General features: G+C 39.0%; 1 protein-coding gene across 1 annotated transcript in view; it reads left to right on the top strand.

Moving 5' to 3' along the window:
* The window catches only part of med14 (mediator complex subunit 14), a 101,794-nt gene that overhangs the window by 77,352 nt on the left and 6,889 nt on the right, over nt 1–17,553 (top strand). The window contains exons 24-30 of the mRNA XM_072585143.1: nt 184–315; nt 5,766–5,945; nt 12,131–12,366; nt 12,737–12,916; nt 13,980–14,087; nt 14,954–15,079; nt 16,599–16,788. Of these exons, the coding sequence (XP_072441244.1) occupies nt 184–315; nt 5,766–5,945; nt 12,131–12,366; nt 12,737–12,916; nt 13,980–14,087; nt 14,954–15,079; nt 16,599–16,788 (1,152 nt within the window). The remainder of the gene's footprint in view (nt 1–183; nt 316–5,765; nt 5,946–12,130; nt 12,367–12,736; nt 12,917–13,979; nt 14,088–14,953; nt 15,080–16,598; nt 16,789–17,553) is intronic.

Raw genomic sequence — 17,553 nt, 5'->3', positions numbered from 1 at the left:
TTTTTGAAGGTTGAAGAGAAAATGCAACAACTTGCAACTATTGAAATTTTGGTATTCATGAAATAACTGGAGATGGTGTAATCTTGATACTTATTGCATGCAAAATTATTACTTTTGTCACCTAACCATAAAATGATAAATCGTCAACAGTGCATAAAATGCATTTACTTGAACTTTATACAGGGAGTCTACATCCTGCAAATTCCCCAAGCGGTGCAATACGAGCTCCTTCACCAGCGTCATTTGTACCCTCTCCATCTCCATCTTCCCTTGGAATTTCAATGGGACAGACACCAAACTTTGCAAGTCCACATGGTGAGTTCTTAAGTAAAAACAAAATACTGCAGATGTTGGAGATCTGAAATAAAAACAAAAGATGCTGGAGAAACTCAGAAGGTCTGCCAGCATCAGTGGAGAGAGAAACATAGTTAATGTTTCAGGTCTGAAATAACTTCTTCAAAACTGAACTCTAAAGAAGTTACAGCTGACTAAAACTTCCATCTATGGCTGCATTTCCTGCCTGTTAAGACTTTTATCAACTGTTCTACTTAATCAATTTGGCACACTGGAATTTGTTGTTGTGGTTATGGATGTACCAATCAAATCTAAACATGTTTTCAAAATCTTTGCTCGTTCCTTTCTTCAGTCCATTTATCCAGAATAAGTTTACAAATTGATATAAAATTTAAAATTTTCACAATTGTATCACAGATTTTTCCATTGAATTGTTTGTTTTGTAACTCACTTTCGCCTTAGTTCCTGGACTTGGGCTTGTTCTTTTGACTAGGATGATGATGTTTTCAGCACGAAAACAATCATGTAGTCTGAGCATACTCTGTGTATATTATCTTGGGATTAGTCTGGAGTATTTAAGAGTCAAATAATAAAATCTAACACATAGAGTCATAGAGATGTACAGCACAGAAACAGACCCTTGGGTCCAACTCGTCCATGCCAACCAAAGACCCTAAATTAATCTAGTCCCATTTGCCAGCACTTGGCCCATATCCCTGTAAACCCTTCCATTCGTATACCCATCTGGCTCCCTTTTAAATGCTGCAATTGTAACAGTCTCCTCCACTTCCTCTGGCAGCTCATTCCATACATGCACCACCCTCTGCACGAAAATGTTGCCCTTTAGGTCCCTTTTAAATCTTTCTCCTCTCACCCTAAACCTATGTCCTCTGGTTTTGCTCACTCCAGAAAAAAGACCTTGTCTATTTACCCTATCCATGCCCCTAATGATTTTACAAAGCATAAGGCCACGCCTTCGCCTCCAACACTCCAGGTAAAACAGCCCCAGCCTACTCAACCTCTCCCTAAAGTTCAAGCCCTCCAACCCTAGCAGCATCTGTGTAAATCTTTTCTGATCCCTTTCAAGTTTCATAGCACCTTTCCGATAGGAGGGAGACCAGAATTGCACACAATATTCCTAAGGTGGCCTAACCAATCTTGTACAGCCATTACATGACCTCCCAACTCCTATTCTCAAAGCTCTGACCAATAAAGGAAAGCATACCAAACGCCACGTTCACTATCATATCTTCCTGCAAATCCACTTTCAAGGAACTTTGAACCTGCACTCCAAGGTCTTTGTTCAGCAACACTCCCCAGGATCTTACCATTTAAGTGTCTAAGTCCTATCCTGATTTGCCCCTCCAAAATGAAGGACCTCACATTTATTTAAATTAAACTCCATCTGACGCTCCTCAGCACATTGGTCCATCTGATCAAGATTCCATTGTACTCTGAGGTAACCTTCTTCACTGTCTACTACACCTCCAATTTTGGTGTCATTGGCAAACTTACTAACTATATCTCCAATGTTCATATCCAAATCATTTATATAAATGACTAATAGCAATAGGCAAAGCACTGATCCTTGTGACACACCACTGGTCACAGGCCTCCAGTCTGAAAAGCAACCCTATACCACCTACCATTGAGCCAGTTCTCCTTGTATTCCATGTGATCTAACCTTGCTAACCAGTCTACCATGGGAAACCTTGTCGAACGCCTTACTAGAGTTCACATAGATCACGTCTACCAATTTGTCCTCATCAATCCTCTTCGTTACTACTTTAAAAAACTCTATCAAATCAATGAGATGTGATTTCCCATGCACAAAGCAATGTTGACTAGCCCTAATCAGTCCTTGCCTTTCTAAATACATGTAAATCCTGTCCCTTGGGATTCCATCCAACAACTTGATGACCACTGATGTCAGGTTCACTGGTCTATAGTTCCCTGGCTTTTCCTTACCACCTTTCTTAAATAGTGGCACCACATTAGCCAACCTCCAGTGTTCTGGCACATCACTTGTGACTATTGATGATACAAATATCTCAGCAAGGGGCCCGGCAATCACTTCCCACAGAATTCTAGAGTACATCTGGTCAGGTCCCAGGGATTTATTCACCTTTATGCATCTTAAGACATCCAGAACTTCCGCCTCTGTAATATGAATGTTTTTTAAGATGTCACTATCTATTTCCCTACATTCTATATCTTCCATGGCCTTCTCCACAATAAATACTGATGCAAAATACTCGTTTAATATCTCCCCCACCTCCTGTGGCTCCACACACAGGCTGCCTTGCTGATCTTTGAGAAGCCCTATTCTCTCCCTAGTTACTGTATTGTCCTTAATGTATTTTTAGAATCCCTTTTGGATTCTCCTTAACCCTATTTACCATTGCTATCTCATGTCTCCATTTTGCCCTCCTGATTTTTCCTGTTAAGTATACTTCTACTGCCTTTATATTCTTCTAAGGATTCACTCAATCTATCCTGTCTATACCTGACATATGTTTCCTTTTTCTTAACCAAACCCTCAATTTCTCTAGTCATCCAGCATTCCCTACATCTATCAGACTTGACTTTCACCCTAACAGGAATATACTGTCCCTGGACTCTTGTCATCTCCTGTTTGAAGGTTTCTCATTTTCCAGCCATCCCTTTACCTGCAAACATCCGTGCCCAATTAACTTCTGAACATTATTGCCTAATACTGTCAAATTAGCCTCCTTCCAATTTAGAACTTTAACTTTTAGATCAAGTCTACCCTTTTCCATCTCTATTTTAAATCTGATAGAATTATGGTCGCTGGCTCCCCAAATTGTCTCCTCAGTCACTTGCCCTGACTTATTTCCTAAGAGTGCATCAAGTTTTGCACCTTCTTTAGTAGGTACATCCACAGATTGAAACAAAAAATTTTCTTGTACACATTTAACAAATTCCTCTCCATCCAAGCCCCTAACACGGTGGCAGTCCCAGTCTATGTTTGGAAAGTTAAAATCCCCCTACCATAACCACCCTATTATTCTTACAGATTTGTTTCCCAATTTCCCACTGACTATTGGTCTTTAATACAAGTCCAATCAGATAATCAATTCTTTCTTCTCATTTCCACTCAAGTAACTTCCCTGGATCCTCAAGTACAGCCATAATGTCATCCCTTATGAAAAACGCCATTCCCCCTTCTCTCTAGCCCCACTTTTTATCCTTCCTATAGCATTTGTATCTTGGAACATTAAGCTGCCAGTCCTGAGCCACATCTCTGTAATTGTTATATCTCAGACCCATGTTCTTAACCATGTTGAGTTCATCTCCCTTCCCTGTTAGGCCTCTTGCATTGAAATGAATGCAGTTTAATTTATCAGTCCTACCTCATTCTCTGCAGTGTTCCTGCCTGCTCTGACTCATTGACTTCCTCCTTTTCCCAACTGTACTAGTCTCAGACTGATCTCTTTCCTTACTTATCTCCCTGGGTTCCCCTGCAACCTTCCTAGTTTAAATCCACCCAAGTAGCATCTTCCCACCAGTATATTAGACCTCTTCCAATTTGGGTGCAATACATCCTCATTATACAAGTTACTTCTACCCCAGAAGAGTTTTCAATGATCCGAAAATGTGAACCCTTCTCTCCTACACCAGCTCTTCAGCCACGCATTCATCTGCTCTATCCTCTTATTCCTAACCTCACTAGTTGGTAGCACTGTGAGTAATCCAGATATTACTAGCCTTGAGGACCTCCTTTTTAATTCCTGCTTAACCTCCTATATTCTCCCTTCAGGATCTCATCCTTTTTCCTTCCTGTGTCATTAGTTGCAATATGTACAACAACCTCCTGCTGGTACCTCTCCCCTTTTTTTGAGAGTATTCTGCACTCTGATATCCTTGATCCTGGCACCTGGGAGGCAACACACTATTCTGATTTCTCACTGTCGGCTGCAGAAACATCTGTCTGTGCCGCTGACTAGACAGTCCCCTATCTCAATCGATCACTTGGAACCTAAAGTGTCCCTTGTTACATTAGAGCTAGTCTCGGTACCAGAAACTTGACTTTTCATGTTAAAATTCTCCTGAGAGTCTTATCACTCCCTACATACTTGTTTCAGATGGGGATAAACTCCTGCACTACCTGCCTCCCTCTTCTACATTTCCTGAAGGTAACTCATCTACCTGACTGTGTATGTATGGTTTTTCTCCCTTCCTATGACTGCCATCCATCACATTACTCTTGTAAATTCCTCATTGCCCCAACTGCCAGTCCAACTGATCCATGTGACCTGATAGGATTCGCAACCAAATGTGCTTCCTGCAGACATAATCATCAGTAATGTGGAAACTTCCTAATCTCCCACATCCGAAAGGAAGACCACATCACTCTACGAAAGGCCATCTTTGCACCTTAAAAATCTACAGGCCTAGAAAATAGCAGTCTTACCACTCTTTTTTAAAAAAAACTCTGCTCCAGGCTAACTTAGTACCTATGTTTTATATTTTAAAAATGTTATGAGGAGACAGCACTCAAGAAAACATATTTTCAAAAAAGAACCCACTCTGCTCACTACTGTAGATTTACAAAGAAAAAGAACAGCAAGGCAATACTTAAAACTGTGCTGTGAGCTCTCCTACACAGGTTCCTCCAAGGTCAGCTGTGAATTTTGCTGTTTAATTTTTCTCAGACGCACTCCAATGTCCAGAGATACTTGAACTCAAAGCAAAGGCAGTAGTTGCGCAGATTCACTGCTGTGTTAGATAGCTGTGTAGATTTCTTTCTCTTTCTCTCCTCTCTCTCCATTTCCTTCACCCTCTCATTGACCATGTGGTCTCTGCCTTTGTCTCTCTTCCTCCTTTTAAAAAGTGCCATTGTTTTGATCTTTTTCCCCTAAAGTTCCAAACCAACAATGCAATAGCTTACAAAACAGTAATTACTACTCCTGGAATTCAAGGAAATCAGCTCCAACACCTAAAATCCCTCTAAAAGGGAGCAGCTCTTACAGCCACATTTTTTTTCCCATCCTCCATTTTGGTTTATAACTTAACTATAATCTTTCTGCAGTATGTGATGACAAATTAGAAATTATTTAGGAAAGGAATAAAATGAATAAGGTTGAAATAAAATTTAAACGTTGAGCTTTTTCAGTTCAGGGAAAGTTTGGAAGATTTAATATTTCAAAATACAGTACTGAGTATTGGAATAAGGTTCAATTCAAAAGTACTCTGCATATGAATGTGGTTTATTAGTGATTTTAGTCCAAAATAGCTTTTCACATGACTGACCTTACGTTTGTGATGGTTGATGTTTCTTTTAAGTACTGTTTTTGAGGAAGTTGAACTATCATTAGACATAAACGTCTCCACGATTGTGTCAATTCTTTTTCCTGATCTGTTTGCAAAGGGCACAAATCTGGCTTTGTGAGGGTATAAGAATGAGAGTTATAATATTCAATACTGATTTTCTTTTCCTTTTTGTTCAGGCACAATTGACCCAAGCTCACCTTATGCAATGATGTCACCCAGTCAGCGTCCTGGAAACTGGCCTGGATCGCCACAGTTGCCTGGATCAACTTTAGCACGCATTCCTGGAATGTCTCCAGCAAATCCATCCTTGCACTCGCCAATCCCAGATGTATCTCATTCTCCACGAGCTGGAACAAGTGGGTTTCAACAACTATTGTCTTCTTCCAAATTGCATTCCACTTTTGCCAATCTGTATAAAAAAAGGACTCCTTTACGATAATCTAATTGTTCAAATGGATAAAAATGCAGACTTAATTTTAATGCTGTCCATTTAATGCATCCTGCTCCCACCCTGCAATATTTTAATTCTTTAAATTTATTCTTTCATGGGATGTCAGCATTGATAACAAAGCCAGCATTTCTTGTCCTTCCCTAATTGTTCTAGAATTGAGAAGTTTGCTAAGCTGTTTCAGTAGAGTAGTAAGAGTCTATTGTTGTGGAACTGACATCATATGGCATATTTCTTTCTCTAAAGTACATTAGTCAAACAATGGGGATTTTATAACAATTGATTATGGTTTCATATTGCTATTAAAGAAACTAGCTTTTAATTCCAGTGTTTATTAATTGATTTTAAATTTACTCAGGTAGTGTGATAGAATTTGAGTTATTATTCCCAGACCATTAGTCTGAGCGCCTGGATTAGGAAAGTCACCATAGGCCCAGAGGTCTGTAGGGCTCCTTTCCCATTACAGAGAGACGACTTGTGGTGAGTTCAACATCGAGATCACAGGAATACAGTTGAGGCAGGAATTTTAAGGTTGACCTCAACCAGTGCAGGAATTGAATAGAGCTAACGGAGTCAAAAACAAAAACACAAATTTCTGGAAAATCTTTGGTCTGGCAGCATCTGAGAAGAGAAATCAGTTAACATTTCAGGCCCAGTGACCCTTCTTCAGAACCAACTCCGTGCTTCTCGATTGCTAGTTTAGTGACATTGCCATATGGATTATCTCATTTTCATTATCTGATTTTTATACAGGAGACCTTTTCATGGACAAATGTGGTTTTTAGAAGGGAAAAAACATGGACCTAAATAGGGCTTCAGTAGTTGCCTGACCACAGATTGAGTCAAACTACACAAGACCCATGTGGGATTTAAAACAAAGACATTTTTTGAAAAAAAAATTAATTGGTGAGATGTCAACGTCACTGGCTGGGCAGGTATTTATTACCCAACCTTAGTTTCCCTTCAGAGGGTGATGGTGAGCTGCCAACTTGAACTGCTACAGCAAGTGTACTGTAGGTTGACCCCACAGTGCCATCAAGGAGGGAGTTCCAGAATTTTGACCCAGAGACGTTGAAAGAATGCCTTGTATTTCCAGGTCAGTTGGTGAATGGATTGGAGGGGAACCTGCAGGCAGTGGGCTTCCCTTCTATTTCTCCTGCCCTTGTACTTTTGGATGGAAGTACTTTTGGTTGTGAGTTTGCAAGCTGATTAAGGAGCCTTGATGAATTTCAGGCATGAATCTTCTCAGCCATACTACACACTGCGGCATTGGTGGTGGCGGGACTAGATGTTTGTGGATGTGGTGCCAATCAAATGGGAAGCATTGTTCTGGATGGCATCAAGTTTCTTGAATGTTGTTGGAGCTGCATGCATCCAAGAAAGTGGGAAATATTCCTTCCCACTCCTGACTTGTGCCTTGTCAGGAAGTGATTTGTGCACTGCAGGATTCCTAGCCTCTGACCTGTTTTTGTAGCTGTAGTATGAAATGGCAAGTCTGGTTCAGTTCATGGTCAGTGGTAAACCCCAGAGTTAATTGTGGAGGTTTCAGTAATGGTAATGCCATTGAATGTCAAGGGATTGTGGTTAGGTTCTTATTGGAGATGGTCATTGGCATTTGGTGTAAATGTAACTTGCCACTTTTCTGATCCACTTTCCTGGGGGTTGGGTGCTCAGTAGAGGTTAAAGTTTCCAAAACAAGTCAACGCAATATTGTTGCATTTAAATACAACAAGGTGAATGATCCTGCAGCATAGATTGTACCCTCTAATTTCAATGTGCGTATCACAGATGTGGCTGCAAAAAGATAAGGGCTGGGAACTAAATATCCAAGGAGACACATCCTATTGAGGACTGGTAGATGGGCAGAGGACCTGTGTTGCCTTGTGAGGAAGGAATGAAATTAAATCAATAGCAAGAAATGCTGGAGTTGGAAGGCTTGGATTCGGTGTGGGTAGAGTTGAAGAACCAGAAAGGAAATAAGGATCCTGATAGGAGTTATGGGCAGGCCTCCAAACAGTAGTCAGGTTGTGGGGAAAATAATAATCAGAGATAGAATAGGCAGGTAAGAAAGACACTTAGCAAGTTTTGAGAAGATTTGTACTTCAGGTTGAGGTTCTGGATGTAGGTTTGCTTGCTGAGCTGTAAGATTCATTTCCAGACGTTTCGTCACCCTACTAGGTAACATCTTCAGTGGGCCTCCAAGCGAAGACTGCTGATAATTCCTGCTTTCTATTTGCATGTTTTGGTTTCTTTGGGTTGGTGATGTCATTTCCTGTTTTTCTCAGGAGGTGGTAGATGGGGTCTAACTCGCTCTAAGAAAGACACTAATATAATCATCACTGGGATCTTATACATTAATGATTTGAATGGTCTGAGGGCAAGTTTGCAGATGACACTGAGATAGTTGGAGGGTCGGGTAGTGTTGAGGAAGCAGGGCGGCTGCAGAAGGACTTGGTCAAGTTTGGAGAATGGACAAAAGTGCCAGATGGAATACTATGTGGGAAACTAAGAGGTTATGCATTTGGATAAGAAGAATACAGGTGTATATTGCTTTCTAAATGGAATGGCTCTGGAAATCTAAGGCACAAAGGGACTTGGAAGTCCTGGTTCAGAATTCTCTTTAGGTTAACATGTAGATTCAGTTGCTGATTAGGAATACAAATGCAGTGTTGGCAATTATTTCAAGTGGGCTAGAATGCAAAAACAAAGATGTACTACTGAGGCTGTAAAAGGCTCTGGTCAGACTACATTTGGAATATTGTGAGCAGTTTTGGGCCCAATATCTAAGGGAGATATGCTGACTTTGGAGGAGATTTACAGGAATGAACCTGGAGATGAAGGACTTGTCAAATGAGGAGCAGTTGAGGGCTCTGGGTCTATACACGATGAAGTTTAGAAGGATGAGAGTGTATCTGATTTGAAATTTATGGAATACGGCGAGGCCTGCTTAGAGTTGACATTGAGAAGATGCTTCCAGTAGTAGAAGAGAGTAGGGCCTGAGGGCACAGCCTCAGTAAAGGGACAATCTTTTGAAACTGAGATGAGGAGAAATTTCTTCATTTAATCTGTGAAACTCCTTGCTGCAAAGGAGCAAGATGTTGAGAATATTTCAGACAGAGATAAGCTCTTGATTTAGTATGGGGATCAAGCGTGACAAGGAGAAGACAGGAGAATAAATTTGAGAAATATATCAGCCATGGTCAAATGGCAGAGCAGACTTGATGGGCAGAAATTGCTAATTCTGTTCCTATATGGTCCTGTGTTAAGAATATAAGACTTTGTGTAAACTTGATTCCCCTGTCTGTAACAGAGCTATCCTTTTAAGCTTATTACCTGTGATTTTTGTGTATGTTTCATGTTGCACTGTCACTTATAAATTTTTCTCGTAGTTCATGGGTAATAAAATTTCTTCTTTCAATCAAGAAAACCTGGCTAATTCCAGAAAACAGTTTTAATTGAAGCTTTAAAAGAAATAAAAATGTTTGCTGCAACTGACTGAGAAGAGATTAAAAAGCAAGGAGCCCTAATACTGGTTTTTCTTCCAGTCTTTGGAGGAAACAAAATACTTGAAGCCAAAGTGGATGAAGGATAATTCTGTAAATTATCTTGAATTACTTGACTAAAATAACTAGAATCTGCCCAATTATGAAACTTTGTGCTGTGGTTATCAAATATAGTACCCTATAATAATTTGCAAAAATTGTATGAACCTTTTATACTTCCAACTTCTTTGATCATTTACTCCACAAAATGTACTTCAAATGCAAATGGTTTTTTGATTTTTTTTTTCTTTGATTTATTATCGTCACAAGTACTGAGGTACAGTGAAACGTGTTGTTTCCTGTGCTATACAGGCAAATTGTACCTTACGCAAGTACATTAGGGTAATAGAAAAGAATTCAGAATATAGTGTGACAGCTACAGAGAAGGTGCAGAGAAAGATCAACTCTAAAGTATGAGAGGGCCATTCAAAGGTCTGAGAACAGCAGGAAAGAAGCTGTTCTTTAATCTATTTGTACATGCATACAAACTTTTATATCTTCTGCCAGGCGAAAGAGGGTATAAATGGGATGGGAGGCATCTTTGATTATGTTGGCTATGTTTCAGAGTCCGTGGGAAGTGTAGACTGAGTTAATGGGTGGAAGGCTGGTTTGTGTGATGGATTGGGCTCCGTTTACAGTTCTGTGTAGTTTCTTGCAGTCTTGGGCAGTGTAGATGTCATACCACATTATGACGTTTTCTGTGGTGCATCTATAAAAATTGGTTAGTGTTGTTGTGGACGTGCCAAGTTTCCTTAGCCTTTTGAGGTATAGAGGTATTGGTGTGCTTTCTTGACCATAGTGTTGACATTCTGTGGAATGTGGGACAGGACAGATTTATTGGTAATATTTATGCCAAGGAACTTGAAGCTTTCAGCCATCTCCACCTCAGCCCCATTGATACAGTCAGAGGCATGTCTTCCACCCTGCCTTCTGAAGTCAATGACCAGCTCCTTCAGTTTGCTGACATTGAGGGAGAGATTGTTGTCCTTACACCATGCCGTTAAGCTCACTATCTCTGTCCTGTATTCTGCCTCATCTGATCCACGCTACAGTGGTGTCATCAGCAAGCTTGTAAATGGAGTTACAGCAGAATTTGGCTACACAATTGTGAGTGTGTAAAGAGTATATTAAAGACTGAGTAAACAGCCTTGCGGGGCCTTGGTGTTGAGGATTATTGTGGAGGAAGTGTAGTTGCCTATCTTCATTGTTAACAGTCTGTGGGTCAGGGAGTCAAGGATCCAGGTGCAGAGGGGGTCAGAGTGCTATGTTTCAGAGATTGGAGATGGGTTTGGTTGGAATTATGACATTTAAGGTGGAGCTAAAGTCAATAAATTGGAGTCCAACGTAGGTGGACTGTTATCCAGATGTTTCAGGGATAAGTTTAGGGCTGGGAAGATCTATTGGACAGTGGGCAAATTGTAATGGATCAAGGGAGGCTGGAGTTGATGTGTGCCATTATTCACCACCTTGAAGCACTTCATAATGACGGGTGTCAGAGCCACCAGGCACCTGTCATTAAGAGACACAGTCTGATTTATCTTTGGCACCAGGATGATGGTGGTTGTCATGAAGCAGATGGGAATCTGATCTGAGTAAGAAGTGGTTAAAGTACTCTGTGAGTACTTCTGCACAGGATCTGAGTGCATAACCAGGGATTCCATGCAGGCCAGTCACTTTCCGTGGATTCACTCTCAAAAGGGTTAATTTGTCTGCAGTGGTGACTGTGGGTACCAGTGCACTCAAGGCTGATATCATTTCATTACCCTTCAGCGGGGAGGGATGTGTTGTTGTCAGCGATTCTACACAACCTCACTTTGTAGCCCATTATAGTGTGTAAGCCTTGCCACAGTCACCATGTGTTTGTGTGGTTGGTCTGGGACTCTAACTTAGTCTAAGTTCGTCTGGTATTGTCTCTTGGTGTCCCTGATGGTTTTGCAAAGCTCATACTTAAATTTCCTGTATAGGTCAGTTAACAATTCACTGGGCAGATATCAGTAAAATATCAATCCTTAAATAAAAGGAAATAAAACTAAAACAAAATTCAAGCTTCTGACATTTTAAAAAAAATCCTCCATCATCACACTAAGATTTATACTATCAATAAGAGAAATTACATTGCAGCATTAACATTTGTGAATTCTTTTGGTCAAATTTAGTTTTCACAAGATGGATCTTGAAATTCTAATATTTGTCAGCTGATTTTTGCTTTGTTTCTGTGTTCAGAGAGTATACCTTTCCATGGGAGGATGGAACAGTATTTAAACATAACTCTCACATCTGTGTATGAGTATTATTCAATGTACTTCAGCAAAAGATATTAATCAGGCAGGATGAGGTTGGAAGCAAGAGATCCTTTCTTTCACTGTTTATTCTATCTTTTTTTTTCCTGAATATGATCACTTTTGGTTCACAGAGAGAAATGCTGTCGGAATTCTCTCATTTGGGAGGCCATTTAAACATTGAGTATCAATGCTACTTGGCAACTTTCAGTTTAAGGTCAATTTAAAATAAACAGATTGCAATATATAACACTTTGCCTTTGTTGTTTTAGGCTCCCAAATAATGCCGACCAACATGCCCCCTCCTCGTACACTACCTCAGCGTTCATGGGCTGCATCAATACCCACCATCTTGACTCATAATGCCTTGCACATTCTACTTTGTCCATCACCGACTCCGGGTCTTGTCCCAGGATTGGCTGGTAGTTATCTGTGCTCCCCACTAGAGCGATTCTTAGGATCTGTTATGATGAGACGGCATCTGCAAAGGATCATACAACAGGAACCGGTAGGAGGATATATAGATGTTCCCATTTAAAAACAACAAACGCTGTAATAACATTCTAGGCTGTTCAGCATTTTGTTGGGGGGAGCATCAAAAATAAACGTTTAGCTTTCTGTTTCAAATTACTACATTTTGTAGTTTCTATCATTTTACTAATTTGAAATGATCTTATCCATTGTTCAAAAATTGTTGCATTGTTTTCATGAGATATTTTAGCAGTTAATTTTACTATTTTCATAAAATTAGTTCCTAAGTTTCATTGTAGCAACTCTAATCAGAATATTGGGTACATTCTTCAGAGAATGCACTTATGATTTCTTGATCAGATATTTAAAATTGGCTTTTAATTATATATTCTCTGATTTTTCTTTAGTTGCAACTTATAAATTCCAATGAACCTGGTGTGATCATGTTTAAGACTGAAGCACTGAAGTGTCGAGTAGCATTGAACCCACAGACATATCAAACTTTACAATTCAAAGTAACACCTGAAACACCAGACCCATGGACACAAGAAGAACTACAAGTTTTAGAAAAGTTCTTTGAAACAAGAGTAAGTATGACAGTAATGCAATTCAAATTGCAAAATTATCTATTGTGCAAACAAGTATCCTATTACAGAAGAACTCTCAAAGTTGTATGTCTCCTATTATTTTGTAATGCAAGACCACATAAAGTGAAGTTGCCATAGTCTTAGCAAACCATTAGGGCTGTCCTGTCATTAGGGAGATGGACAACTAGTGGCGGTTTAACCCAAGGGTCACCACACCTCAGGAACAAATGGGGTGTTCAGAAGGAGAGTCCTTCATGCTAACCTAAGTCAATGTGGGAATTGAACCACGCTGTTGACATCACTTTGCATCGCAAACCAGTTGTCCAGCTAATGGAGCTAATAAGCCTTCTACAAGGCCAAGTGTTACGATAACTATAATGACTGTCAAATTTTAACTTCCATTATTTGATTGGCATACCTGAGACCTTTCATGGACTAAAATTGTTTTTAAAAGGGAAGAAACATGGACCTAAAATGGCTGTGGTGATCGTTTGACAACAGATTTGAAGCAAGCTTCATGAGACCTGTGTGTAATTTTTCATCAAAAACCTCAAAATCAAGCAATAGAGTCAGTGTCAACAGATTTGACATGATGATAGATGAAAGGTTTGCTGCTTGTCAGCTTCAAAAGAAAATGGAGCTAAATTATATTTCAGTTGCTTTTGCACAGCAGAGGAGGGAGAAGGCAAAATGGATTTATTTGCTAAAACTGGATGCCTCAGTCAGTCTTAGAGCAGGTTATATTGATATTCTCAACTTTCGTGTTTAGGGAAATTACAAAGGGTTGAAAGAAGAGCTCTTACATGTAGTTTTCATTTCCTATCAAAATCCATCATCCCAAATACTTATTGTGTTCTCATGCCTGTACCTTGAGAAAGCTACTTAAATAATTTGTGCATTTTATATTGGTGTTTGTTAAAAACATTTTCCATAAATATTGAGACAAATGGTTGAAACAGATCACTGTAAATATGGAACCTATTTCTAACATTTAGCTTGGTTACATTTATCATTCCTATAATACTCTACTGCAATATGAATAATACATTTTTCATCTGTTAAGGTTGCTGGACCCCCCTTTAAAGCCAATACACTAAATGCCTTTGCTAAGCTATTGGGAGCTCCAACTCACATTCTCAGGGATTGTGTGCGCATCATGAAACTGGAATTGGTAAGTGACACTGTAATACTGTCTGTAACATTGAAGTGGAAGGGGTTGGGGAGAAGCAGATGTGTGGGGGTGGGTAATGGTGAGAGTCAGTTTTATTCAGGATCAGAGCTTCAAAATTGGAGGTAAGGGTGTGGCTGAGCAGAGGAGTCATTACAGAAGTGTAGTGTGGCATTAGGACTAAGCAACTGAGATTTCAGTAATGCAGTTTTAAGTGAATTGATGGATAGTTCTTGGGATAAATTCCCAACAAGGGCATTCCCAATTTGTACCTCATGTTCAAAACATTGTGGTTAGCTTTTTCAAGACCAAGCACAGGGACCATTTACTCAATGACATAAACATTCTCATAAGTTGTCTAAGTGTTGAATTTTCTCCTTGATTTTTTAAATGAAATATTTGACCTGTATATTTGAATAATGCAAAATATGAAGTAATTCAATCTAATTATGATTAATATTCTCCTCAAAGCATTTTAACCCTTTTGGATTTCTGTTAAACCATCTTGGTTCCACAAAAAAACAGCTGGCTTAAGGTTTATGTAGTTGCCACAGTGCACTTTTAACATAAGATGCTGCTATTAACAAGTGTCCATAATCCAGTTTAGCTTAATTTGGACTCACTTATCTAGTTCTATCAAATTATCATGCCCAATTTTGCTACAGAAAAATGTGACCGCATCAAATTATCTTGATAAAGTAATGCTTATGTAACTTCCATGAAAATGCTTTTTGCTGAAATGTTAATATTTCCCAGAACAGAGATTTATACTTGTTTCAGATAGAAAATCACATCGAAGCATCAAAATGCCAAAACCAATTTCATCTTGGTTTAACATTTCAATAAATCATGCTTTTTGTTGTGAACAGTTTCCAGATCAAGCCACTCAGCTAAGGTGGAATGTGCAGTTCTGTTTGACAATCCCGCCTAGTGCTCCTCCAATAGCTCCTCCAGGAACACCTGCAGTGGTGCTGAAATCCAAGATGCTGTTCTTTGTAAGTTGCACACTCATGTTAGTTTCCATGTATCGCAGTTGAAGATCATGAAATTGTAATGTATTAAATGTGCGGAACTGTTAGGATTGGAGGCAAGAAAAATATGAATGTTAAAACGTGTGTTTGCGTGCGCACATGAGAGAGATGATTATTCAAGGATGTTCGTACCAGCAATAGAGTAAATTTAACTTCTTCATAGGTCTTGCAGGGTTACAAGAGAGATACTGTTCTATCTCAAGCTTAACATATCATGTTTCTGGAAGTCTTCTAATGTTCATTCCTCTACCATTGTTGATTCACCCATATGTTGCATCTTGCCTTTCAGCTGGCCTAATGTATCAACTCCATGTTCTTTGGCACACTATTAGTGTCTGAGGCTAATGGTTTCTATAAGTTAGCAAGTCATTTTGCATTGCTTCAAGTGAATCTTCATTTTGTCCATGTAATTCCTTTTTATTGTTTGCATTACTTTGTTCTATCTTCAAAATGTTCTACACAAAATCTATTACTTTGGTAACCTGCACCATCCATGCTAATCTTTCTAGCCCAGTAGAGCTGATCACTGAATATCAGTTTCAAAAATGATAATTTCTGAATTCAGCAAATTCAAGTACTTCATAGTTAGTAATGTTGACCAGCCAGCTAAAAAGAAACATGTTGTAATAGTAACTTTGAAATATTTCAAGCATACACTTTCTATTAACTGTGTACATTTCACATCAGAAATGAGATTTGTATGGGCAACTCCCTTCTAATATTTTGGTTTAGTGGCAGTTTTGATGCTATGTACTGATTTTCAGAGACTCCATGCACAAAGTACAGCTCAGAAAGAGGCCATTCAACCCTACATAGCATTTATACTCTCCTATCTACCCAAAAGTGGTGTCTATTCTCTGTATGCAAGTCATGAATTCCTTTACTATCCTGGCACAAGATTAATAACACACTTCCAAGATGTGAACTCCTTTCTCACATGCAATTCAGTTATATCAATAGTGATTGCTGATCTAACATGTAACTTTCTAAGACTTGACTGCATTTTTTCAGTCTTCAGGCTAATGGTAACCACAACTCTCAGCAAGAAATACAAGAGATTCACTAACAGAAGATCCACTTTAAAGTGTGCCACAATTGTGCATCAGTATGCAAACTTCATCTAACTATTTTTTTGTTGCAGGACTGTCATTGATATTTGGTGGTGTTAGGTTTGACATTACTGTATTGTGCGTATCTATATACAAAATCCAAACTGGAGGTCCCTAGCTGTATCATTTAGCATAGCTGCAAAAGATTGAATAAAATGAGGCACAGGACCCATCTATATTCCACACGGTGCAATACCAGAAGCACTTCAGAAATGAAATAATGAATGCAATGCAGATGCTCTGATTGAAACAAATGAAAGAAAATGATACTTAAATTGTTTTTTGAAGTCTACATTTGTGAAATTACAGCTAAAGTTTCACATTCTCTCTCATCTTTTGTCTCTGCCCTTCACCCAACCTCAACCTGTCAAAAGCTGCAACTCACTCAGCGACTAACAGTTCCACAAGAACCAATCAGCATAATTGTGCCAATTGTCTATGATATGGCAACAGGGGCAACACAGCAAGCTGATATTCCAAGGCCACAGAACACATCAGGAGCAGCTGCCTCAATGGTGAGCAACATCTTGAGGAGGTTTTCAGAAGTGCACCAGCCACCACAAGGTAAACCAAAAGAAAGTTATTTTGCAGGATGTTTGTTTGCCACCATCTGATCATTTTTTGCAATATGCACAAAATGCAAAAAGCCACAGTAAATGTAACAATATTGGAACACTGAAAAAATGTTGTATTTAGAAACCTAAATTTTGTATATAAGCTCAGGCATGTTTCCAATATCTATGTTGCTTCTCTTTGCTTTCCATCTCATCCTCTACTGGCTGTTCAGGTTAAGTTTTAAAATGGGTTTGCACAATTTCTGACAGGCATTGCGCCTAATTTTAGGACTACTTGACAAGTAAAATTAAAATCTCTGCAAAGATGACTGCAGCATAGCTCATATGAGAAATAATGAAAAATGTTATGTCAATATACAGAGCACTTTTGCAAAGATTTAGATGCTTGATTTGATCTTTGGCCTAATTTCTTACATTAGTTCACTGCTTTGAAGAATATGCTGTATAATAGCACTAAAGTATCTTCCAAAATGCAGTAAAAGTTAAATAATATATTAGTTTTAAATTTGCTCATTAATCAAATTTATCTTACTAGAGCCACTCTATATAGCCATCTGGTGGATAAGGGACAAGATAATTCATATTCGGATATCCAAGTGGAATCCATTACTATGTTGCTTCGTATTTCTGGGCCAGCCTTTTTGTTAAGTTTGTATGATGAATAAACCCTGGTTCTCCTTCACTTCTGAAAAACTATACCTGACATTTAGTGAAGACCACATCTTTTCATTTTATAATCAAAAGAAAATAAAGT

This window comes from Chiloscyllium punctatum, chromosome 15, assembly GCF_047496795.1.
Source record: "Chiloscyllium punctatum isolate Juve2018m chromosome 15, sChiPun1.3, whole genome shotgun sequence".
Classification (NCBI taxonomy): domain Eukaryota; kingdom Metazoa; phylum Chordata; class Chondrichthyes; order Orectolobiformes; family Hemiscylliidae; genus Chiloscyllium; species Chiloscyllium punctatum.
This window is presented reverse-complemented; position numbering and strand designations above follow the sequence as displayed.